Source organism: Bacillus rossius, chromosome 2 (genome assembly GCF_032445375.1).
Source record: "Bacillus rossius redtenbacheri isolate Brsri chromosome 2, Brsri_v3, whole genome shotgun sequence".
Classification (NCBI taxonomy): Eukaryota; Metazoa; Arthropoda; class Insecta; order Phasmatodea; family Bacillidae; genus Bacillus; species Bacillus rossius.
In genome coordinates, this window is record NC_086331.1 from 110,688,516 (window position 1) to 110,715,443 (window position 26,928).

Below are 26,928 nucleotides of genomic sequence, written 5' to 3' on the forward strand. Positions count from 1 at the left end.
TACAAATAATTTTTTTTTCATTCATACGTAGGAATCCCAAAATTAAACATTTTCAGGTGGCGAAGGAGTAGATGTTCTCACTCTTAATGTTGTCATCATGAATCGTGAGACAATTTTACAAAAAATGTGGCAGTGTATCTTTAAAGACAAACAAAATTTAACTAGGGAACAAGACGAAGTTGAAAAATTGTTGGCTTGTTTCAGAAAATTCATGTATCAAGTATACTATCTTTGGTTTTAACATTAAAGTTGTTTACATAGCTTGGTGAGTCCATTGGTACAAAGCTCAAACATTGTTAAGTGCTAAATTGAGATTTCCTGCTTATATCGTTTTCCTGCTTATGTTTTTTTCTAATGCTCCCTTGAAAAACATTATAACAGGGTCCTACTGTAGTAGTATACATAGTTGTTTCTTCTATACAGTTTATGGAAATGTTTCTTTGATTTCAAGGCTTTCATTAAGTCAACAGTATACCAAGATGGATATTTACAGGTTTTTTAAAATAAGTGGGAAGAAAAAATTAATGTTTTTATTACGGCAATCGTAAAGTTGGTCAACAAAACTATTGACATACATTGCATTAGTAAAAATTTGACCAGTCATGATTTTTTATAGAATTATAAAAACCAAGAGTGTCACCATTTTTAAAATTTCTTAACATGGTAAATGTATCAAAACTGTTGGGAAAACAGTCTAAGGATATATTACTGGTTAATGCAGGGTGAAATATAAAAGTGCTGTTTTCCATCAAAAGCGTGGAGCATCCCAGAAATCAGGTAAACATGGTACAGCAAAATGTAAACAATGTAACTATAGTTATGCAAAGAACAGGTGCCCAGCATATGAAACAATGTTTTAAGTACTGAAAACTCAATCACTTCGCGAATGTATGTAAGAATACCAATAATATTCATGTTGTCAACATGGCAAAAGTTATACTGATAGTAAGGATAAGGACTCCTTCCTGATAAACACTATACTGGTTAAGGCAGCAATCAAAAATATGTAAGTAAACAGTGTGGATCATGAGCTGAATGTGCACAGCAACTCTACAAAGTAGTAAGTATTGAAAACAAGAGAGTTAAGTTTAAACTGGAAATTGGTTCTGAAGTAAAACTATCCCAAAGGTGATTTTGAGGAAAATTGCCAAACCGTGCAAGGTTACAAATACCAGCGAGACACTAGAGTGATATGGAGGATTCAAGATCAAACCAAAGGGCATTTGTGAGTATGCGATATAAGACTAAAACTGTTGTGGAATACTTGGATTTTCAAATCATGGATGCAGATCGCATTCCAATATTGGGATTATTAGATGCATTATGTGCACTTGAACTTAGTTCAAAATGTTCACTCCATTGAATCTCACAAGGCAAATACAGACTGTAAAATCAAATTTATTCAGAAAAATATCTATGTTTTTGAGGGACTATGTTGATTTCTGAGTAAGTGTTAAATAAGTATTAATAAAAAAGCAAATCCACATTCAAGACCAAGATGACTTCTAGACACAGTTTCAAGTTAAAAGAGACCCTCAGTCATCTTGGAAAAAAGGAAGGGAAAAAAAATAAAAATTAGGACAGGTCAGTAGGCCAAGCACTTGGTTATTAACCTTGTGGTAGTGGAAAGCCTAATGACTTGTTACAAGTTTTGATCCTGAAGGCCTAAATAAAGAAATAAAAAGATAATATTACCCGACACCCCACAGTTGAACAACTGACAAGCAGCCTTTCAGAACAAAAAGTGTTCCCAGTGCTCAATCTCAAATATGGTTTCTGGCAGGTTGAGCTTGACGAAGAAGTGATTTGTGCACATCCTCAATGCCATGGTGATGTTTCAAGTTCCTTCATCTGCCATTTGGACTGGGCTGTGCTACAAAAAAAATTCCAAAAACTAAATGAAAAAAGGTGTTTGGAAATATAAAAGGTGAAATACCTTAGTTTTATGACATTTTAATAGCAGCAGACTCACCATGATGAACATAACGAAATTGTGAGGCAAGTTTAACTGAGAAAATGTAGAGGGAACATTACACTCAACCCAAAAAAACTTCAATACAAAATACCTGAGGGGCAGTTTCTAGGCCACATATTTTCAGCTAAGATAAAATTAAATCCTGAACCCGATAATAAAAACATAATAAAAATTAGAAGAGACTAAAAATTAAATGACCCATGTTTTCTAATTGATAGCAGAGCCACCATTGAAAAGAATTTGTTGAGACTAAAACAATAAAACATTCTTGCTGGCTCTATTTTGAGAAACTGTCTAGTAATTTAAATAAGGTTAAATTTGTGTGTGGTCCCATGACATAATAAGAATGGTCTTAAAACTTAATCTTTGGGAAGCCCGGGAAAATAATTGTTTGCACTATTTTTCACATGATATTAGTTTCATTTGTTAATTAGCAAGGTTAAACTTTAAAGGTGAATGTGTGTCAAAGGTTAATGTTTGCAATTGACTTGTTTCAAGTCTCTAAATAAGATCCTGTCATCGAGATGGAAAAGGCTCAGTAATCTTGTTCAAAATGCTATATTTAATAAATACTGTGAAATAATAATGCCATTAATGAAAATGAGTTGCACTCACTGGTGCAGTATACCCTTGTCTATTCCTATGACATTGTGGAAACCACAACATTACAACGTAATACATAATGTGAGCAGGCACATTCTAGTAAGTGAATCTAGCAAATCTGAGTACAGAAGAGAAGAAACTGATTATCCTGCACTTATGGAAGTTTTCCTGTTTGTGAAAACAGGATAGCCTCGTAATAAGACAAATGTCCCAGCACACTGTTAAATATATTGAAGGATGCAGAGTGACCTTTATGAAGAAGATGGCTTGCTGTTCCATGAGGATCAGATTTAGAGCCCAAGAAACTGTGACCATCAGTGCTACAGGCACTGCATGAAGGACATTTTGGTGTCAGTAAAACAAAAGCTCAAGCTTGTAAATTGTTCTTCTGGCCAAGCATGTCTACTAATATTAATCATGTGGCATTGTGTAAAGTGTGTGAGAAATATAGATTATCGAACACAAAGGAACCCCTGATTCCACATCCAGTTCCTACATTGCTTTTTGAAAAAAATAGGAGCAGATATTCTTGAATCTGAAGGTAGAAACTATATAGTGATGTATGATTATTTGTCCAAGTGGCTTGAAATAAGGTGTCTTTCTAATAAGCAGCCCAGCAGTGTCATACCAGCAATAAAAATATGTTGAGTACTCATTGCATACCAACGACCATAGTGACTTATGTCTTTCCTGTCACATAAATATCAGTGTTTAGCAGCAGAGAATGAGCACAAATCTCACACTTTTAGGCCTTAACACCATAAACCAAATGACATGGCAAAAAAGGAGTTTGGGTTGCCATGCAAATTTTAAGAAAAAGCAAGGAGGCTGGAAAATAACATTGGTTGGATCTTTTAGAGTACAGAACACCCTACAGGCCGGTCTGGATTGTGCATCGTCCGAAATCTTAATGAGTGTGCTAGAGCAAAAAAGAATACCGGTATACACAAATAACTTGTTACCAAAGGTATTACCTCAGGTGAAGGCAAAAAAAGAATAGAAGTAAATGAAATTGAAAATGCATTATAACATGAAGGGCACAAAAGAAAACACAAGAATTTGTGAAAGGACAACCAGTATTGGTACAAAAAAATAAGAGTATGGGAACCAGCACCAAGTGCATACTTAACAGTTGGCAAAATTAAGTCATACATTACAAATAAACACAAAATATTAGAAGCCATCTTATCAAAATCTGCAGCAAGGAAATAGGGTAAGAGACTATGCATTAAGCAGACACTTCGCTGTTGGCAGTAGCTTCAAGGGCAGTGATAATAGTGCTAGTAATTGTCTTTTATGTCGGGTAGTTTAAAATTTGCTATATGTATGGGAAGGTGTCGTGTTTATAAGAAACACAGAAGGTGAGGACATGTTGTTACTGGCAGCTGGCAACCAGGGCAGATAATGGGTTGCATAAAACATGGTGAAAAACCAACAAGTGTAAAAAAAAAAGGAAAAACAAAGAATAAAACACTTGCTTCCATAGAGCACCTAAGTTAGTAAAAGTAACTGATACATGACAACCAATAACCAGTATCCAATAGAAATACTATCAAATAGTAATGGAGAAAAAAATTGTATCACAAAAAATACTCCCACACAAATAAAATATATAAATACAAAAGTAACTGTTGCTTGTGTTGCTAGGTAGTAGGTAAAGAATGTGTATATGTAGAAATATATCTATATCTTACACCACTGATTACTTCAAGTCTGTTAAGTTGTGCAGCACAGTCTTCTTCACAATAGCTGACTACACTGCTGCTGGCATACTTCACCATGGATATGTAATCCCCTTGCCTTTAAAACTGGAATTTAATGCCATTAGGATTTTCTGCGGTAGTTTTGGATGTTTGGCAATCACACATCATTGTCGAGGCTGACAAACATAAATAATAGCTGAAGCAATAAGTGAGAACACGTAAGAACAGACAAGTTACAAGTCTATAGAAAATAAAAGATGCATCGCTACAACCAGTGTAGCAGAGACAAAAGACCCATTCCACTGACTAGTATTATGGAAAAGGATTCTCCTATATCACTTACAAAAATTGGGAGTGCATGGTTTTTCCTTTGTAGAAAGAAACATATTTCTGAATTTTTCAATTTTTAAATCTTGATAAACACTCTCCCCCTGTGCACTAGTAAGTTATATAAAATCAAACATGATACATATAGTCAGAAACATTAAAAAAAACTTAATGTAGACCCTTTTGTTAGCCAGCGAAAAACTATGATGACGGAACCATTATAGTAAGAGAAGGCTACTTTAAATTAAATTAGGAAAACATAATTATCAGGTAATACTTACAGTTACTGGAGAGTCAACCCTTTGAACATTGCTTTCTTCTACCAAAATTTCTCTTGCTTTTGCACAAAGAGCTTTAACTTCACATTCTTTTATTATTTCACACTTCTTAAGTTGTTCTATCTGACGGTCTAAATCACTTGAGTCCAGCATTCTCTATCAGTTCGAAGAAAATTACAAAAATTCTCTGAAATCAAAAGAAACACAAGTTGGTAAAATTGAAAATGTAAAAACTCTAATGATATTAAAGTAATGCCATCAATAGCAGCTTCTAAGGAACTTCGTAAATGATGAAATTTATGTAAACACAATTCAATATGGAACCAAGCGTGAAAAATAACTGTCTACCAGCCATGAAAAAACCACTGCTATAGATTGCTTGCTAGAATCAAAGTTTACAAAATGACTACATACATGCTATACTGTAGAATGAGTCCTACCCATAAACCAGATATACAGAATGTATAAGGGAATAATATAATGTATTAAGCTAAGGCACCACAGAGAATGGACTGGAGTTGACTTGACCTGACTTGAGGCCGGTAAGAAAATCCATTTGTTTGTTCTCTATGGACGCAGATAATCCCCCCCCCCCCCAATCAAATTCATTTTGTGCGTTTTATAGTTATTGGCAGGATACGTGTGTGGCAAGATGGAAGGAACATCAGTAGAACTTCTGGCTGAAGCTGAGCGTTTTAATAAAGTGCTGTATGATACTGATGATAAAACATTTTTTTGACATACTACTGATATTAAAAATATGGAAAGAAATAGCTGTTGAATTCATAATTGAATGAGGTGGGAATCATTAGTTTTATTATTACACAGCCGTTTGTAGTAATATTTTATTCAGTTAGTAGTGGTTTAACTTTTTTATTCTTAGTGATTTTAATACATTGAGACCTGAAAATATAGCGAGTTTATTTGATGTCCAGTTATGAATTACTGTAAGATATATTTCTGTATTAGTTTCATGATTAATTAACAAATTATTTGTCACGCCCTGGATAACTGTGAGACCGTTTTCAGAAGAGTGATAGACTTCCCTGTACAATAAAAACAGTCAAAAATCGTTACAGAGCATCTCGAGTATACAAATAACTTCAATGTTAAGCTTGACGCTCAATAAATCTGCAAAATTTCCGAACCTGTAATAACACCTACACGTGTTGCAAGTTATCTAATATTTATTGCAGGTGATATGACCAAAACAATGTGGATGAAGGTGTGGAATGCGTACCGTTATTTGAAAGATAATTTTTGAAGTTGGAGAGAAGCTGCTCTTTCTAGCTATGGAAATATTCACAACAAATGGCATTTCTGCAGATATACATGAAAAATAGGCCCAGACACACAAACGAGGATCCATGCCACTACTCTGATAGATAAAACACAGAAGACATATCAAATGAATTTGAAAACAGTTTGCAGCCACAATCTGATGCTATATCTTCACCTACCAAAGCTTCACAGAAAAAGTTTCCGAATCCCCCTTTGATTTTCTTAGAGAAAAAGCAAGAATTATAGAGGTAAGGGCTCACAAAAGAGACATGACAATGTGAATTAATATACCTTCTGATGGTTTCAAACTATTTTTCGACTATATGTATGCGGCAACAAAAACACTTACACCTTCAGAGGGTCGTTAAGCGTATATTGTTTGCTGCCCTCTCCGAAGCTGAAGACCAGATGGAGAGCCTGTCTACAGCTCCACAAGCTAAAATATCTCCATGTACACGTCACTGTACAGAATTTATAAATGTCACTCCTACCAGTGAAACTATGAATGGACCAATAATTGTCATTTTTAGAAGTTACATGGATACTGTAAACAGTGATGTTTAGTTATATGTCTTCTCTAACTCAAAATATATTATGATTACTTCTAATTAATTTCAAGGTTTTCAGTGTTGTGTTATTTCATTCAGTTGCTACCTATTTCAACAATGTATGCTGACATTTTAATTATTATTATTACAGAGCAGTTTATTGTATTATATTTTATTATCTTTGTTTGGTTTACATTTTTGTTCTTCACAGTTTTCGTACTATTATTTTCAAAGAAAAAAAAGTTCAATGTTATACAGTTCTCAAACAGCTACTTCATCACCAACAGTTCTGCTGATACAGTACTTTCTAAATAAATGATATTTTCATCTGCATACACACTCATGTTAGCATTAAATTAAATAATAATGTGATACTTCATAGTACTGTTATATAACAAGAAATTTTAATAAATAAATTTATTATACGAACAATAAGTATGTCTTTAAACTAAATTCCACTGCCACGGTACTTCACCATGTTGCGAATTGAAATTATGCATGAAGGAATCTTGCAATTTGAATGATTCTTTAATACTTCTTGGGGGTTACCGCTCTGAGTCATATCATATTCTCAGGCTGAACTTCACTCAGATGAACCATGTTGTCACTTGTATCCTTCACTACATTATTCCTGGGTAAGGACGCATAACGTGTTTTAATAGAGGAAATGCCTCATCTGCAACTGCTACGTAAGACATTGATTCCCCTCCATCATATAGTGCATAGTCGAGAGATACACACTATCCTGTCTTTAACAGCTCTCCTATAAAGCTACTGGAGAAAATTCTGCCATCACTGAAGCGTCCAATAGCACCAACATCCACCATGACAGATGCATAGTTGTAATCTACTAATTTTTTTTTTGTAGTTAAAATACAATGAACCTGAAATGGGGGCAACTTCAATTTGTACCTATATGCTTGCCATCCAAAGCACCAATACAGTAACCAAAGTTCCACTGATTCTTACATCCTTCAGCTATTAATTTCAGTTGTTCCGTTATAGGTTCAGGCAGTTCAGTCAATTGCAAATAGAGCCAAATTACACCACACACTTAACTGAAATACATGCTATGCTTCTGTGTTCGAGAAGATAGTTATATTCCAGTGATTTGAACAAATTCACAGAAGCCATGTCCCTGTCCAACAGAGATGACACACTAAAAATTAGTCATCATCAATATAATCAACTGCTTCCAGCCTATGGCCAGGTCAGCAAAGTAAAATGCCTCTATCTTCCTATGTCACTCCACCATTCTTCATCCTTCACTTTATTCCATTCTTCTCCTCTCCCACACTCCTTTAAATATCTGCTCTTCCCACCTTTTCCTTGGGGTCTTCTTCCTGTACACTTCACAGCCTCTCTTTTCCCATTCTCTGCCCAATGATCTCATTCACATCCTGTACTTCTGCTCTTGCTTGCATCAACTAATTCTGATCCTGTCTCACCTGTAACTGCCAAAATTCTCCTCATAAACTTCATTTCTATTGCTCGAATCTTCCCAGCGTCTCTCTTGTTTACAGTCCAAGTCTCTGCTCCAAAAGTGACTATGGGCACATAGTACGTGTTGCACAACACTGTTTGCATTTTAATGGCACCTCTCTCTTCCTTACCAAATCACACACACACACCTGCAGAATGCATCTCTGTGTTGTCCTCTCCTTACTACTTCCTCCTTGTTTTTGCCCCATCCCTCTAAATCACTTTCTAGATGCTTGAGGTTTTTACTTGTTTCAACTTAACATCATCTAATTCAATGCATCTCCTTACTCCATTTTTAATCCTCCTCATGACCATCACTTCACCCTATTAGTGCTGAATTTCATACCACATTTCCTTACTTCCTCACCCCATGCCATTAGTTGCTCTTGCATCTCACTTTCCTTTTCTCCCCACACCATCAAATCAGCAAATAGCATGGCCTAATTTTATTTATTCAATTACATTTGGGTACAAATCATTTAATTTGTATTGTATCAATTGATTTTGATTGTCTTATTAGGTTTCCGACTCATTTCGGTATATGTGGATGTATTTCATATCCTTTTGTATCTTTTCAGTTTATTTAGGTTATTTTACATTAATATGTACAGTAAGGTAACATTTCCACACATTTTAGTACTTTCCTATGATTTATTTCGTTACAATTTAAGCTTTTCTTCCAATACCTTCATAACTCTCTCCAGCACTATAGTAAATAGCAGTTGGGATAATGCACTACCCTACTTCACTCTGCTGGCTTGTTTAAAACACTTTTTCATCCCTCCTCCAATTCTCACACTGCTTCTGTTTCCCTATAAATACTCCTCAAACTACTTATTAACGTTTCTTTAATCCCAGCTTCTTCCATAGCAGTTTTCACTCTGTCGTACACCTTCTCCACATCCAGGAATATTAATTACTAATCTTTCCAAAATTAGTATCTTATATCCATCAGTTGTTGGATGGCAAAAATCAGGTCTATGATAGACCTTCCCTCTTTAAACCCATGCTGCTTCTCATGCCATTTTGAAGGAGTGTCTTAGAATTGAATGCACACAAAATATGCAGGTATGTTTTTTGTTTATAAATATGTGGTATATTATAGTGCATTTTATAATGATCTTATGAATTACTTACTGTGTGATTTTGCATATTATTTGTAATATTTTACCTAATTTAAAGTGCACAGAAATTTTTACAGATGCATGCTAATGTGAGCGAGCCACATGCAAGTACAAAAAAAAATTCATTACTCCCTTTGAAGGCACTACCAAATACATTCAAATTTGTTGTACACCTACTAAATATTATCTGAAACTGTTATGTCAAACAATTATCGAAACAACTAAACATTCCTACAAAGACTGAATAAATAAATATAGATTAAAGGATCAAAAAATTCATAGCTCCCTTAAGATATATTAAATGTGTTCAGATTTATTGTAAACTTTTTAAATTTTGCTTAACACTTTTCTATGTTCTATGAAAAAAGGTTTCTAAGACTAAACATGACTGCAAGGGGTGACAAAGTGGTTGAAGGATAAAAAAATTCACATCACCCTTAGTAGGCATAGTATGAATTGATAATATTTCATATGACAAACAACTGCAGGGGTTGGAAAAAAAAATCAGGATTGAAAGACAAACAAGTTCCTAACTCCATTAGTAGGCACAGTTTCCAATCAGTTCAGAATTTTTGTAAATCTTATAAATATTACATAAGTACTTTGTCTAAAATGTTGTTTGATTACTGCAACCCTTAGCACAATGGGTAAATAAATTTTTTTAATGCTTAGCTTATGATACAAAATGGGTTTATCTTCATGAGAGTTTCAATAGCACTACAGTACACAACCTACCCACCTGCACCAGGCCAATTTCAAGCTCATGACTATGTCATTCTTATAGAGAATATTCTAGAAATTCTTCAAAAATGCTGGGTGCATTTAACAGAATACATCCAAAACATTTTGGCCCCAAACAATATGCAAAACTTTTTTATTGATACTTTTTGGATACAGGAGGGTAATTATCTAGGAGAGGGATGCACCAGAAAAAGAATTCAAAACAGCATTCTTTTACTTCCTTGCATATTTTCTAAAAATTCTGTGTTAAAAATCCAAAAATACCTTTATTAGATGCGCTTAAACTTACTCTTTTCATTAAAAGCGGCGGAGGTAAGAAATTCCAAATACTTTAGGAGATATCAAATTTTTAAATTTCATCATATGTAGTTCAGCGATATTTGGGGAAAAAAATGTTAAAAATCCGAAAATACTTTTATTCTATGCTCTTTAACTTCCCCTTTTCATTAAAAGCGGCGGAGGTAAGAAATTCCAAATACTTTAGGAGATAAGAATTTTTAAATTTCATCATATGTAGTTCAGCGGTAGTTGCGAAAAAAAATGTTAAAAATTAGAAAATACCTTTATTGCATGCTCTTCAACTTCCTCTTTTCATTAAAAGCGGCGGAGATAAGAAATTCCAAATACTTTAGGAGATATCAAATTTTTAAATTTCATCACAATACCAGTGCATTCATGTGGTATTTAACATTGATTCTTGTTTACGAGTATCTATTTTTTTATTGGATAATGATGTCACGTGATTGTTCGTGATAGGCCAGAATTCAAATGAACCAATATGTGATTATTTAGTTAATTTATTGTTTAAAACGGTGTTTAATTACCGCCTCTAACTTAGGTGAGTTTTTAACGTATCTAATTTTAAAGTCTTATTTGTTATTGTTGCGCAAGTAATAAGTAACAAAAAATTTTTTTACGTGAGTTGTTACTGTTCATCCTTTGTCCCGGTTTGTTAGGTCAGGTCAGTTACATTATAAATACTTTAAAACTAAAGAACCATTGAAATTAATTCATATTATTTTTAATGTACGCTTAGTTTCAAAGTATTTATAATGTAACTGACCTGACCTAATCAACCATTTTCATTAATTAGGCATTCACAAACACATGGCAATAAAAAAAATGGCAACGGTCGAATGATTACACAGGTCTTGTATAGCAAAATAAGAACGGCAATATCTCCTAAAGTATTTGGAATTTCTTATCTCCGCTGCTTTTAATGAAAAGAGGAAGTTGAAGAGCATATAATAAAGGTATTTTCGGATTTTTAACATTTTTTTCCCCAAATACCGCTGAACTACATATGATGAAATTTAAAAATTTGATATCTCCTAAAGTATTTGGAATTTCTTACCTCCGCCGCTTTTAATGAAAAGAGTAAGTTTAAGCGCATCTAATAAAGGTATTTTTGGATTTTTAACATTTTTTTCCGCAAATACCACTTAACTACATATTTACCAACATCTGTTTTGTCTCTCACGGTCCCTGGCCTGCTGTTGCCCATCGCCGTCTTGTCCTGGCGCGAGTGCGGCGAACGACGGTGTCATTGTTCTGACATCGTCCGAGGCTGCGCCCTAGCTCGATATGCCACCACCTCCCTAACCACCCTCCTTCCTTCCTCGGCATTTGAACCGCCCGCCGACGTCATGGGAGTGTGTGTGCGTGTGAGAGAGCGCCAAGGACTACAGGAAAAGGGCGCAGTAGAGTCAGTGCTTTGCTCCCGTGATTATTATTAAGTGTCATGCTTGTTGTTTTCTTTAAAAAAAACCTCTATTAAGTAAATATAGCTTTTAATATCAGTATTCCCTTCAATTTTGTTCCACCTAAATATTAGCTGGCCGCTATAGACGCAGACTTGCCGAAGGCCATTTGGCAATATTATCTTTTATATTTAATATTTGATTAACTAAACTTTTATGTAATTGCAGTGCATGTAGCTTTATTTTTAAATGTGAAGAGGTGTTTGTACGTTTTATGTATTTCTTAAATCGGCCACGGCGTAGTCTAGTTGGAATAACGGTACTGTCTGTTTCGGCGCGCAGCGCGACTGTCTTGCTACCACGGCTGCCATTTTTCACCCCAGTCTCTTCTCATCGCTACCCGAGGTAGGACGCTTCCAGCACTCCGGGGACTTCAACTTTGCTTCCGCTGATCTGGTAATTCTGTTTGTGTAATTTTAAATCCTAATCGCTTTCGTTCGTCCTCGGAGCCTACCTTGGGGGCTGACTGTTTAATTAAATAAATTAACCCCGTTTGCGGGACTTTGAATAAACGCGAATCTTAAATCCCGGCCACGTGGTGGCCGGCCCTCATCTAAACTGATCGCGCCGCGAGGCTTTTGAACAGCTTTCTTTCGTGAGTAGATGTAACGTGTTGTGCAAGCCCCCTGTTCCTACAGGGGCTAATAAACCACAAAAGCTCCGAACTCGTGTTGTTCTTTTAATTGACCACGTGTGTACCCTCATCGGCGGGCGTGCGGGACGCCCTAAGAGCCCACTGCTTAAGCATAGCGTGCCAGACGCTGAGAGCGGGCTGAGGTCAGGTTATTCTACAAGCCGCGCGCGGGGGAAACGAGTCATGTCCTCACACGGGCGATGTCACGCCCCGAGTTAGGAGTCTCACCGGGTCCACGTGCCTCACCACGTGGTGGCGCCCACTAACATACCGCCTTAAAGCCGTCCGAACAACCCCCGGCCACGTCAGTTCCTTGGTGTAAATATATTTGTGTTTATTGCTTTATGTTTTTAGGTATATTTAATTTACCGACTGGTTGGAATAGTATTTGTGTATTATCTTTATTCTATGTGCGATTACGTCAGCGAGTTGACCCAGACCGCGTACTGTTTCCCGCACATCTCGTGCGCCCCTCTCCACTGCTTCCCCTCCTCCGCTTCCCGCTCGCCACACGCCGGTACGCGGGCGTCAGTCTTCGCTCGTCCTTCCTCCGTGACGGATGCCTCAGAGCGTTGCAACCCGCTTCGCCGCTACAGAGTTGTAAATGGTTCATCATTTAGCATAGCCGCGCTCAGCCAGTGCCTTAACGACATTAAACGTGCATGCAAACTACCCAGTGAACTTAGGATTCTTCCAACGTCACGCAGCCATTTCGGTACAGACTGAGAGACCACGTACTCGCGGAGGTATGATAGAAAGCCGTGCCATAGTTGCATTCTAAGTTAGTCGGACAGTTATAGCATCGGGACTACTGTATATAGTTGTGGTTATCCACCTCTAACCCGGATGTTTCGCTACGCCGTGTGTACTATACCCATTTTCGTCAATTAAAGGTGTGCTGGAACGCGCTGGCGCCACCCGGGATGGGTCAGCTCACTGATAGCACCATGTATAGTGCTTTGCGTTCTATTAAACCAAACTACAAACCAGCCATGTGTCTTTCCTTCCAAATGGTGTCTCGAGCGGCTGACAGCTCGAGGGGTCGCTGTTGTCCTGGCCCCCTGTAGTAAGCCACATGGTGAGGTTTTTTTGGGTGAAAAACACAATGATGAAACAATAAAACGTTCATGGCTATGGCTAGCAAAGGCCATGTCTACCGTTATGTATGCAAATATTTTCCTTAACCAGGCCTGGTAACTATTTTTAATAAAAAAAAAAGTGAGAAAAGTGACATTTTTGTACCAAAAAGTGACTAAAAAGTGACCAAAAAGTGGCCATAAATGAAATTATTTTTTTGTAAAGCACCTAATATTACATATTTACAGTTGCTACGGCCTCCACCATCCCCATAGCCACCCAATGCTCACCTGAAAAGCTTTCAGTCATTTTTTTTTTATTACAAAATCACATAGGCCTATCCATACTTGAGACATTTATCACAATTTTTAAAAAAAAATTACAAAAGCATAAATAGAAAATATACTAATTGTTAACAAAAAAAAACAATACAATGAACATAAAGTAAAAATACAAGTGCAGTAATATTTTTTGAAAGTTAACTAAAGTTTTGTATGGTAATTTTTATAAACTGTCACATTTAGCTTTGGGTATCTTTGAAAAGAAGGTTGTCAGCAACGTATATATTCTTTTTTCCAGGTTTTTATGCAAGTTATCAGCCAATAACTTTTGCTGGTTTTCTTCTTTCCTTACTTTAGAAACACCTTGCTGCATAGCTTGAGCAATATTTTCTACCTCTTGCAAACTTCCTTTCTGCAAAGCCTTTTTTAGACACTCATTTGCTTCTTCAAGCAGCATGTCTCCAGTCTTTGAAGTTTAAGCACTTCTTCTTTCTGCTCTATTGTTTTCTTTTCTTTTTGCAATTCCTGCTCATTTTTTACTTGCAACATTTTTCTATTCCCTTCTTCAATTTTTCTTTTTATTTCTAATTCTTTCTGTCTTTTCTGTTCTTCTAAGTAGTCAGTGTAACTTTTGTGTGCAGTTCTTGCCATAGAAATAAGTTGTTTTGTGATAGGAACATAGTCAGGGTTGTTTTTAAACTTATTCAAGCCATCTTTCACTGTCAATACAGCATTCAAAGTTCTCTCTGACAAAGACGCTCTCTCATGTGTCATTATTTTACCTGATATTGAAAATTGCCTTTCAATATCAGCATTTCCATGGGACAGTGACAACGAAGCTTTAACTACTTTTGCTACATTAGGATATTTCGAAATTCCAGATTCTCTTGTCTTGCCAAAAAACTGTTTCCAGAATATATCAATCTCCTGTCCCTTGCTCCCTTCTTCATCTATTTCAAGCTGAAGCAGTTTCCATTCATCCAATAATACATCTTCCCGAACATTTATTGGAAGACCTTGAGCAATACGTACAATGTCTTGATAGCTACGATTACTTTCCTCTCATCTGGATGTAAGCAGCGGAAATGCTTCACAAAATGAGATGATGAGACTGGAGCTTTAGCCATGATATGCTTACATGCATGCACATAGTGTCTCTGAACATTCTTCAAGAAACACAACTGCTCTTTTTCAGGTGCCTTACTCAATGCTTCTTTAACACCATCTCCACAAACAATGCTCTTTAGTGTAAGAAGGTTTGCCTCCACAAATATATCCGAGTTAAGACTTTTCATACTAGAAGAACTTTCCATTTATTGTTTGCATACTCTGCTTACTAGTGCCTGCATCAATGCAACCAGTTCACTGTGAATAAGATGTATCAGAGGTGTATCTTTCTGAAATAATCCTGTAAACTGTGTGAAAAGTTTGGCACTAGAACACAGAAAAAGCAATTCTGCCTTAAGAGTAGGCAATTTTAGCACTCCTACTATCCTCTTGAAGACATTGCTCTTTTTGGATATTTCTGGTCTCTTTTGTGGGGCAAATTTAAGAAAATAGAATAGAACAGCATCCTACTGTTCCAATAACCTAGCTGCTGCATTTTCTATGCTTGATAAATTGATGATTTGGGAGATGTATGGTATGGATACTGCATGAGCCTATGTCAACAAGCCCTTTCCCACGAAGTAACTTAATTTATTCATTTATGAGACGTGACACTTTTTTTTGTTAACTTTAGGTCCATCACTTCCCAACATAAGCAAATTCTGAAGAGGAAGACTTGCCCCATTAATAGGAAGCATCAACTTGTCACGTATATCTTCTGCTGTGGCTCTTCCGATGAAAAATGTTTCCAAATGTTGTGAAACAATTTGCTGCTGAGATTCCGACCAATATCGAGTAACTTGGAGCTCCTTCTTTCCACCACTATTTGTCGTTTCATCATAGCACAAAGTATACAGTGAACCTTCCACATCTTTAATGACAGAATCCCTCAAATATGGCCCTAGTGCATCAGTGATGAGGTAGTGCACTTTTGCGCGGCTCAATGAAAAACTCTTGGGCACAGCACCAGGAAACATAGCGTTAAAGACAGCAGGAATGCGATCACAAGAAGAGAATGAATAATTACTAGCAATTGCCTTCATTGTCCATATCAGTTCTGCTGTTGTTGCATAGTCTTTGGTAGAATATAAACCCAAGTCAGTGACCCCCATACTTGTACTGGGTGTACTATGGACCACACTCAGTAGTAATTGACTCTGTGAAAGTTTGATTCTGCATGCATGCATTCATTCATATGCTTCACTGCACTAGCATGTTGTGCTATAGCTTGGAAACCTTTGCCTGAAACACTAATTGTCTTGTTGCAGACTTTACAAAAAATTCACAGTCACTATGTTTTACTGACCACTCACACACTTTACGCCCCTGTCCATCATTGTTCTGAAGCCACTCGTCTCTTACTGAACACTTCCCCATTTTTTTAAAAAATATTTTCTCAGTTTTTTTCTATGTCAAAATTCTATCTTAAACATACAAAAATTAATACTTTATAACACTCAAAATCATTAGTACATTATTTGTTAACCAAGATGCACTGGAAGAAAAAAGGATTAGTAACACATTCAAACTATACATGTTCTGCATAGTGTTTACACAAATATACACAAATATGCTCAAAAACACACAATTCCCTTGCTTTTGCAAGGTACCCTACACATTCTAAGAAACAATATAGTGAGTACTAAAAAATAGGAACAAGAAACATTAGTAAAAGTGAGACAGTTAGTGGCTGGCTGCAACACATTAAGAACAATATGTTGGGCGATGGGTTCCCCACATCCCTACGCCGGAAATTATTACAAGTGAGCTTAATAATAATTGCACTGCAACAGTGGAAAAAAGTGACTTAAGTGACTAAATTGTAAAAAAAAGTGACAAAAAGTGAAAAAGTGACTGATTTACCAGGCCTGTTAACACACGCTCACAGGTGAAAATCCGAAATTTGGGTCATAGATAAACTGTAACTATCTACCTGCAGGTCAGGCATGGTTCTTTTACTCACCACCATCATAACTCTCCCTTCACCGCTACGGCATCGTACCTAAGATGGCTCGGCATTCGATAATATGCAGAGTTTTTCAGTGAATTTGAAGGAAAAATGTTTTTTTTTTTTTTGGCAGTTGGTTTATCTGCTAACAATTTACAACCAATAGAAAGAAAACTATTAAAACAAAAACAAGACTGTGGACATTCATAAAACTTAGGCTTTAAGTTTCTATCCAATAATGCAATCCACACAATTATACTCAATATTTATATCACTACGCATTGTATATCTACTGGATTTTCTTGCAATGTAAGTTTTATAGATGATTATTTGCAATGCAATACATCCTTCATGTTTTGGACTCACAATATTATGAAATCATTTAATATGTATCGGTTTTGATTATTAAAACTATCTAATAGGCTCAATAAATGTTTTGTAAAACTGTGGAAGTTTGCAGTTTTTAATATGATGGTATTATTAAACCATCTAGTGAAATCTGTTGTCCGTTGTTCTTAATTTGGTTTTCAATGGTCACTTGTTACTTATATATAACACTATGATAAAACCAATAAAAAAATACTAAAACTCTTGCTACTCAATGCGAAACATTATAATAAGACTACCTGCTTTAAACATAACTGGGTTACTTACTGTTACCCATTGAAGTTAGAAATAACAGAAACAACCCAATGTGCACAACATCCCATTACAACTGTTTAATTAAATTACATTATGTTTAGACTTGCTTGTAGAATATTTTTTAGTGCACTACAAGTATTTTTTATACTGTTTTGCACCCCAGCATATGTATCGGGCGAATATGCTGATAACATTATTTATTTAGCATTTCGAAATCTTGAAACAGTAGAACATGAAATTGGTGTTGTTAATTAAATGCCTGAATATAACTTAAAGAAACTGTAATAGACATTATTGTAGGTAACCTTATTGTGTAACAACCAGAAAATTAGAGGAACTAAAAATACATTTTTCTGAATTTTATTACTTTATTTTCACAGAAGCTGCTACTCTCAAAAACTACAATTTTATATTAAGTATAACCACAGAACCTCTTGACTCCGTGTAAAACACTGTTCCTAAATTGTTACCATTTTATCACAATCCAAAGTATTTTATGGAAGCCTTTGTGTATCAAATATGTGGCAATATGCAATACAACAGGAGCAAACCTAGCTGCCTATAAATGTGGGGAGTAGGCCTGACCTAAAAGTACATAACTAAATCTTGTGAGGAAATGCTTTCTCTTTAAAATGTGATGAAATAAGGTTGTAAAATAACCAGCAGACTGCTCAGTATTCAACCAGTAGCATTCGTGTACATTTTCCACCTTTATCATATTTTATTTTTATAAGAGAAAATCTTTCAAGGAAAGCCAAAGGAAAAATTATCTGATATAAACTACACGCTTGTACATATGTGTTTTACACTTAATTTTTGTCAAGAATAATTAACTAATGTGTTAACTTTTAAAAAAAATATATTATGTGATTCTGTCCTGAAATTTGTTTTATAATTTAATATGACAAAATTATAATTTTTTTTTAATTAGGTATATTTTTGCTAAATGATCATTGTGTGGTTAAAATAACAAGAAAATAAGATTCAACATGACATTCACAAGAAACATACAATAAGTAATCTATATACATGCCATGTTGAATCAAACAGTTTAACTCCTGATGAAGGCCCTATTGATCAGTTTACTTTGATTTTCAGATATTTAGAGTCGAACACGTCCTTGCTGAAAGATTTGTAACATTCATGTCTAACCAAGGCCACAAAGCTAGCGTTATATTTCAAATCTTGAGAAAATCTTTGAAGGAGAATAACATAAGACATTAAGAACTGTCGAGGTCAGTCTTCTTCAATGAGTGGAAATTACAATGGCCTTCAAGCGTTGATACTGGCAGAAAACAATTAAGCACTATGGGTACCCTGTGCTGGGCCTTCACTCAATCTTGTAGTGCAGGCTGCTGCCAAGTGCTGTAAGCTTTTTTGACTTTTGGGAAGAACTTTAAGTATATTTTACAGCCTCAAACAGATATTAAGTTCTAAATAATTGCATGAAAAAGCAGGAACAGAAAAAAAAATTCTTCAGACAAAAAGGACACGGTCATGCCAAGCATATGCTACAAAACCCCTCTTGCATTGTTATAAAGAAAACAAATAGGAACTTTTAGAAATTTAAGAAGAAAAAGATAATTCAGGAAAATGACGTATTAGTGCTCTAAGTTTGCATAACCAACTTTCAAAGATGGAACCAGGCTCTACTCAGTATTTTGGGAGAAGTAAACAAAACTAGTGAAACTCTGCAGAACCCTAGACTGGATGTGAACACAGCTGCCTCAGCACTGACCTCTTTAACAACTTTATAGGAACAAAACGGGATAGCTTTAAAGCAGGGTTGGCTGATTTAAACCACAATGGTTTACACAAAACGGTTTACACCATCGTTTAAATCAAGTGTTTTTTTTAAAAAAAAAAAAAAAAACAAACCAAATAGCATTTTTAAAAAATGTATTTTTAAATAGAATATCTTAATAAAATTTAATTAAAGATCTAATTCCACTCTAATAACAACAATACTTTTCTCATTAATGTTTCTTGTGATACAGGAACAAATAATTATATACTATATATACTTATAATTTAAATTTTCTGAATAAGTTGTAAATTATATCAAGCTAAATACTCCTCTAAAATTAAATTAATTAGTAAACAGTAGTCAAAAGTGTAAAAAAAAAAGAGGAAATAAATTAATTTATTAGTTAAAAAAATATTTTGTGGGAAATCCCTGACTGTAAATTGCCTTTCTGTGTGAAACACCCACTCTATGGAGAATCCTTTTCCAGTGGGAAAATACTTGCAAATATCTTATGTCGCTGCTTTTCTGCAAAGTAAAAATAAAATTACAAAAATACCATTTTCCAACACAATAGACGTTCCGTATTTACACTGAAAACAGCATTAATAAATTCCTACATACTTGTTTCTGAGAAACCCTATTTTTCAGCACACATATCAATATCTGTGCATGGCAGCTGCCACCGTCATTAATTGTTTACCCATGTCTGTTTGCATGTTAGTTCTGAAGAACTTGAAATATTGTGAATGGTCAATTAGGTAAGGCTAGCTACATTAAAAATACTTTCAAACATTGCGGACGGTTGGTTGGGTTAGTATAGATACATTCAAAATACTATAAAATATTTCTTATGGTTGCTTAGGAATTACAAATTTAAGATGTAGCTATTCTGACTTAACCAACCGTTCACATGTATAACAGAATTTTAGTTCCGTACGTCAAAAGATCCTGCACATTAAATAAATTGTGAAATAATAAAGAATTATGATTTTAGTTTGAAAAAATAATCATTTTTATTTGACTTAGATCATAATTCATTATTATATGGCAAAACTTTTTTTAATGTAAAAGATCTTTCAACGTACTGAACTAAAACAGCAAGCATCGTGTACCACAGGATCATGCCATCAGGATCAAGCTTTAAGGATCAAAGGATAAACTTCAATAGGTATATGAAACTTAAGAATTATTATATTTTTAATTCTACATAGTTGGCTACAGTTGTGCTAAACAAAGAGATACACAATCGCGGGTAAACAATTAATGGCGGCAGCAGACTGAAAACACAGGTATTGTAATGTAAGCTATAAACTGTTATTTTTCACGAACCAGTAGGAATTAAGAAACCTTCCTCTCAAGGTTAATTCAGGGCTGTCTCAAGTACATGGAAACATTCCTTTTTTTGTGGGTAAACAATGAATGGCAGCAGCAGCGTATAAGCACTGGTATTGTAATGTAAGATATAAAATTTTACTTTTTTTACAAACTAGTAGGAATTACGAAACTATCCCTTTGGAGTAATTTTAAGGACATGTGTAGTGTGCAAAAACCATATTATCCAATTTGGTAAATATGTAGTAAAGCGGTATTTGCGAAAAAAAATGTTAAAAATTAGAAAATACCTTTATTGCATGCTCTTCAACTTCCTCTTTTCATTAAAAGCGGTGGAGGTAAGAAATTCCAAATACTTTAGGAGATAAGAATTTTTAAATTTCATCATATGTAGTTCAGCGGTATTTGCGAAAAAAAATGTTAAAAATCCAAAAATACCTTTATTATATGCTCTTCAACTTTCTCTTTTCATTAAAAGCGGCGGAGATAAGAAATTCCAAATACTTTAGGAGATATCTAATTTTTAAATTTCATCACAATACCAGTGCATTCATGTGGCATTGACCATTGTTTCTTGTTTACGAGTATCTATTTTTTTATTGGATAATGATGTCACGTGATTGTTCGTGATAGGCCAGAATTCAAATGAACCAATATGTGATTATTTAGTTCATTTATGTTTTAAAAAGGTGTTTAATTACCGCCTCCAACTAAGGTGAGTTTTTAACGTTTCTAATTTTAAAGTCTTATTTGTTATTTGGATATTGTTGCGCAAGTAATAAGTAACAACAAATTTATACGTGAGTTGTTACTGTTCATCCGTTGTCCCGGTTCGTTAGGTCAGGTCAGTTACATTATAAATACTTAAAACTAAAGAACCATTGAAATTAATTCTTATTATTTTTAATGTACACTTAGTTTCAAAGTATTTATAATGTAACTGACCTGACCTAATCGACCATTTTCATTAATTCGGCATTCACAAACACATGGCAATAAAAAAAATTGCGGTGGTCGAATGATTACACAGGTCTTGTATAGCAAAATAAGAACGGTGATATCTCCTAAAGTATTTGGAATTTCTTATCTCCGCCGCTTTTAATGAAAAGAGGAAGTGAAAGAACATATAATAAAAGTATTTTCAGATTTTTAACATTTTTTTTCCGCAAATACCGCTCAACTACATAGTTACCTCCAATTTTTTTCTTTCTGTTCTAAAAAGCCGCAATGTCCAAGTATTACCAACAACATTTATGATACAGTGAAATAGTGTGAAGAGTTGGTAAGTTTATGTAAAATAAAATTACTTTGAAATTTTTAGAATGGTTAGTTCCATCAAGTACATTAAATAGTAATTATGGTTGGTTAGGTTAAGTTAACTACATTTTAAATTGGTAATACCTAACCAACCATTCAAGTGATTTTAATGTGCCTAACCAAACCTAACCGAACCTAACCGACCATTCTCAAGATATTACAGCATTTATATTTTAAAACACATTATTCTAACAAGTAATACCACTAACAATCACTAAACGAAAAATAAATAACATTCAACGAACTATAAATTGGATGAAATTGAATCAATTCGACAATATGTCACATTCAAAAATATAAGAAAATGACCTGCAAAAACGACCTATAGAACAAGAACATAATTACATGACGTCCAAAAATTTGGCGAGGTAAAAAATACATGCATATATGTATTATATATAACTCACACGAAACTTTAGATAAAAGATGAAAACATATCTAAAATAAGCCTCTACAAAATTTCTTCATTATTTTTCCAAAACAATTCAATGTTATCAACTCACAACCACCAAACACAACTTATCATAGATGCTTGAAATCTAAGATTCACTCAAGTCCATAAAGAGACCGCATTCGTGTATGTTCGATAATTTTTTTTTATCGAATTTTATTATCTCTCTAATAATCAATAAAACACATAGAAGATTTAAAATTAAAATTTAATAGAAAATACATATGACATCCATTTTCATCTCAATGATTCTTGAAAATGGTAAAGAACAAATGGAAAACTAAAGGGGTAAAAAAAGTTAAACAACAAAAATAATTTTACTATGACTGTCATATCCAAAAAAAAAAAATGTTATGCGTAAAGATCAAATTATGTTTCTATAACTTTTAAAAAATCTCTGAAAATTAATTTTATTAAATAAAAAATATAATTGTGATTTAAATTTATTCATTTTCGTGTTCCCGTCGGTGGCCAGAGGTGCTGGTGTGCTTGAGAGGCAGAGAAGTGGCTGTGATGAATGGGTGGCCGCTGTTCCACCTTTCTGCCCTGACGGCAGTTGCGTTGCCTGGTACATTTTCAGTGTTGTTAAAAGTACTCGGAAAAAGTAATTGGGCTCAATTACAATTACTGTGGTGATAATGTAACTAATTACAAGTAAACATTACTTTACATAGAAGTAATAAGTAAAATTACTATTACAATTACAATTACTTTCCGCTACCATTTTAAAACTGACCAACGATTCAATTTTTTTACACTTTGTTACATTAATAAACATACATACATATATGTTTTGTTAAAAAATTGATTTCATGTAATTATTAAATTTATTATCTTTAATTAAATCAATAATATTTGAGGACAAACTTGCTTGCATAACATCAAAAGACTTTATACAAGTAGTGGAATTGACCTTACAAAACAATAGCATTTTAAAGTTCTCATCAGATAGATTCCCTCTCTTGATGGCACAAACATCATTGTCCAACACTAAAAAGACGCTCACTTGACAGCAGCGATGTGTTAAATTTTTAAAATGCAGTTTTTAGGATTGGGTAATGTTGGAGACACTACAAGTCACTAGGGCTCTTCATTTTTGATCATATATGTTGTGCATATGTACAAGCGTAAAATTATAAACTTTACTAATACAAAAGTGTATCATCTTCTTGCTCTTAATTGTATTCATTAGGTATACGTTCCAAGAATAAAAGTAACGTCAAGTAAATATAAAGTATCGATTACCTTAATGTATCGATTACAATTAATGTTATGTATTCCGATTACAAGTAAGAATTACATTTTTAAAATGTTATTCGTTACAAGTATAAATTACTTGAAAAGTAATCATTACAAGTAATTCGATTACTTGTAATTCGTTACTTAACAACACTGTACATTTTTGACCTGCCTTATTTCTCGGCATGGTAAGGGGGGGAAGGGGAGATGACAGTCTGGGGATAGGTGCCCACCCTCAGAAGAATTCTCCTGAACTCTCTGGGGAAATGATCTCTGACAGGCCTGATTAACCCCGAATGTATAAATTGCCGTCACCCGACCTATGTGAAAGGCCCGGGGGGTACCTGACGGGCGCTACGGGCGTCGCGGTGCTCTTGTTGTCCGGAGAGGCGCCAGGCTAGCGGACTGCTAGGCCGTTGATGTTGGGTCGTGGGTACTCTGCCCCCGCGTGCCCCGCCAGGTACACGGCTTGAATCTACCCTGAATGGTTCTCCCTTGACTGTGAAGGCCGCTCGGCCGTGTGGAGGACGGGAGACTCCGGAAAATTAGTATACACGAGTTGGTGAGAATTACCTTTAATCTAGTCCCGCTACAAAACACTCTCACCAACACTTGGCGACGTCTAGCCGTTACACGATTAACACAGAAAAAACAACGCTACTCGACATTAATGGTTACCGCGGCAGTCTCGCGGGACGCGGGTCGATGCTCGCTGGAGACGGCCAGCGCCGAACATTAACGGGTGCAGGGGGTGCTCTATGAGCGGGCTCCTAAATTCGGCGAAACACTTACGTGTGTGCAGCCGGCAGGCATATGCACGGCGTCCTTAAGTAAAAACACTTTCGCTGGAGTCGGCCAGCACCGTACGTTTTGTGCTACGATACGTATCGCGGTATCACACTTAAGACGGTCGGGATAGGCCCAGCTCCGCAAAATACGCGCCGAGTCGACGTGGGCAGCGGTGAATTAACAAAAGGTTTTAAATTTAAAGATTTAGTACAGAATAAAAAGTAATAAAATGAAAGAAACTTGGATGCTGCCCACGGACACACGTCTGTTCCCGGCGCGGAGTGGTTCGAGACTGCCGGACATGGCCGCCTCGCAAGGAAGAGAAACTTTCTCTTCTTTGTGAGTCGGCGTCAAAAAACTTATATTAATTTAATTTACTATATTACCAGTTAAAACATGTTCCAGGTGCCCAATTAAAATGTAGCACCTGGTAATTGGGTGCTTAAGGCTTAACAATAGTTTTAATGTATTTAATTATTTAAAATGAAACATCAAGTTGGCGACTGTAAATTTACTACCATGTTGTCCCACTGTGAATTGTTTTAGAGGGACTTCTCCTATTCCGACATTCACGGGCATTTTAATTAAGGCCAGTGGCCGCGGTGACTGTTAATTTGGTTTGTTGTCTATTGGGGTCACGCCCGAGGCGCTCGCCTGACTCAATCCGGCTGGGCAAGGGGTGCGCTCCGAAAACGGGATACGGTACTGGCGGTGCGGAGCACGGGCTTAAAGGCCATGGTCGGTACGACGTCAAAATGTATACTTATGTATATGTATATGTATATGTATATATATATACAGGTTACACCATCATCATGAATATTCATACATATATTAATTACATTTCTTGTATACATAAAAGGTTTGGGGTATTGACCATAATGACAAATACATCATACACCTTTATACTACTTGATACTTTTACTCTAGATATCCACAGGCGATGTTATATGTCTGCTTAATACATAATGATTGCAAATCTATCCACCTGCCATCTGTGGGTGGGTGGGTGGTGACAGTACCTATCCCTTAAGATAAGGGACATATGTGCGGCACACTCAGTGCTAGTTATGTTGTGTCGGCCGAGGCCAAAATGGTTGATATGACAATTCTCTCCCCCTCCCTCTATGGCTTCGGCTGGAATCGTCGCACATGCCTGGGGTCAGACACTAGTTTTCACTCCCAAGGCTGACCTCTCTACACTGGTCACTGCACTGTCTTCTTACGGGCGCTTTAGGTGGCCTTGGGTTATGGAATCCTTGAAAAGATCAATTTTCTGTCTCCATGGTGGTAAACAAAGTGTTTTTCAGGACGTCTCTGTTTCTGGGTGCTGACAAGGCTCTTGGTTCCAGTTGAACAGTGGATGGAGATATGTGATTTTCTGTGGTTGTCTCCAGGGTGGCATAGATGACATCACCTCTGTGTTTTCACTTCCTGGTGCTGCTGAAAACTTATGTTTGAGCTAGTAAGGTTCAGCAGAGTTTTGGCCGCATCTGGTGGGGAAGTTTCTGGGGGGCACTGGTCTAAAGTAGGTAGCTCTACATAGGTTTCTTGCTTGGAGTTTCCCATGTTGCTTTCATTCGAGGGATTTGGGCTACCAATTTCTTTAGTGGTCCAGTTAGGAGCTCGGCGAGAAGTTTGTCTGAAGAATAGTTTTCGCATCGAAGTCTAGTATCACCCGTTGCTGTGTGAGCCAATCTTGGCCCAGTATGAGATCTTCTTGGATGTCCTCTGCTACCAAGCAGGGAATATCCATCTCTATACCTGCTAAGCAACATTGCAATTTGGCTTGGCCTTGTAGTGTGAGGGTGGCTCCCTGTTTGACCAGTTGTGCAGTTAGGAGTTGTGAATGTATAGGGTACCTGTCGCAAGAATAATACTTTTGTGCACGTAACTGGCGGTAGCTGCTGAGTCTATAAGGGCATGAATGGGCTGTGGGTTAAGTTCCACCTTGACTCGTGGCAGTTCTTGATGTGGATTGTGCTGTATGGACATAATAAACCTGAGTAGGGTTTCTTTCAGATGGAGCTTGGACATTGGAGTCATTTACCTTGGACTCTGGGATCTTGCTGGTTGGCATCATTTTCGTGTTCCAGGAGCCTTCCTGTGCGGTATTGGCCTTCCTTATCAAAGCTCTTCCTACATAGAAAATCCTGCCATCGGCCGGGTATTGAGTATAAAGGATAGTAAATGTGTTGCAACTGTAACAATTTCTGCAAAACATACCTAATCCTTGCTGCTGATGATTTAGCAAGAGTGAAAGCTTCAAAATTAAAGAAAAGTAATGGCAACTGAATTGCTTTGGAAATAAAAAATATTGTTTACATCAACAATATTTATTCTTATTTGTCTCAAAAATAGCATAAACACCACTTGGATTATATTCCACCATTAGGCAGCAACACCAGCAATTCTATTTATATTTTCACGAACAAGATTACCTTCAGTGCTTATATTATTTAATATCCATCCGAGCGAAAAAAATAAATAATACCCTGATTATATAACTGACATGAACCCCGCTACCTTTATGTGAATTTAA

At 35.8% G+C, this 26,928-nt stretch overlaps 1 protein-coding gene across 4 annotated transcripts in view; it reads right to left on the reverse strand.

The window, feature by feature from the left end:
- LOC134529610 (serine/threonine-protein phosphatase 4 catalytic subunit) overlaps nucleotides 1-22,621 on the reverse strand; it is a 58,749-nt gene extending 36,128 nt beyond the window's left edge. For 3 of the 4 annotated variants that reach the window (XM_063363895.1, XM_063363894.1, XM_063363892.1), the window contains exons 1-2: nucleotides 22,315-22,460; nucleotides 4,890-5,073 (exon numbers count right to left, since the gene is read on the reverse strand). In XM_063363895.1, the coding sequence (XP_063219965.1) occupies nucleotides 4,890-5,039 (150 nt within the window). In that variant the 5' untranslated portion in view covers nucleotides 5,040-5,073; nucleotides 22,315-22,460. Of the gene's footprint in view, nucleotides 1-4,889; nucleotides 5,074-22,314 lie in introns of all 4 variants that reach the window. The other variant, XM_063363893.1, reaches the window with a different exon arrangement.
- Between the last annotated feature and the right edge of the window lie 4,307 nt (nucleotides 22,622-26,928).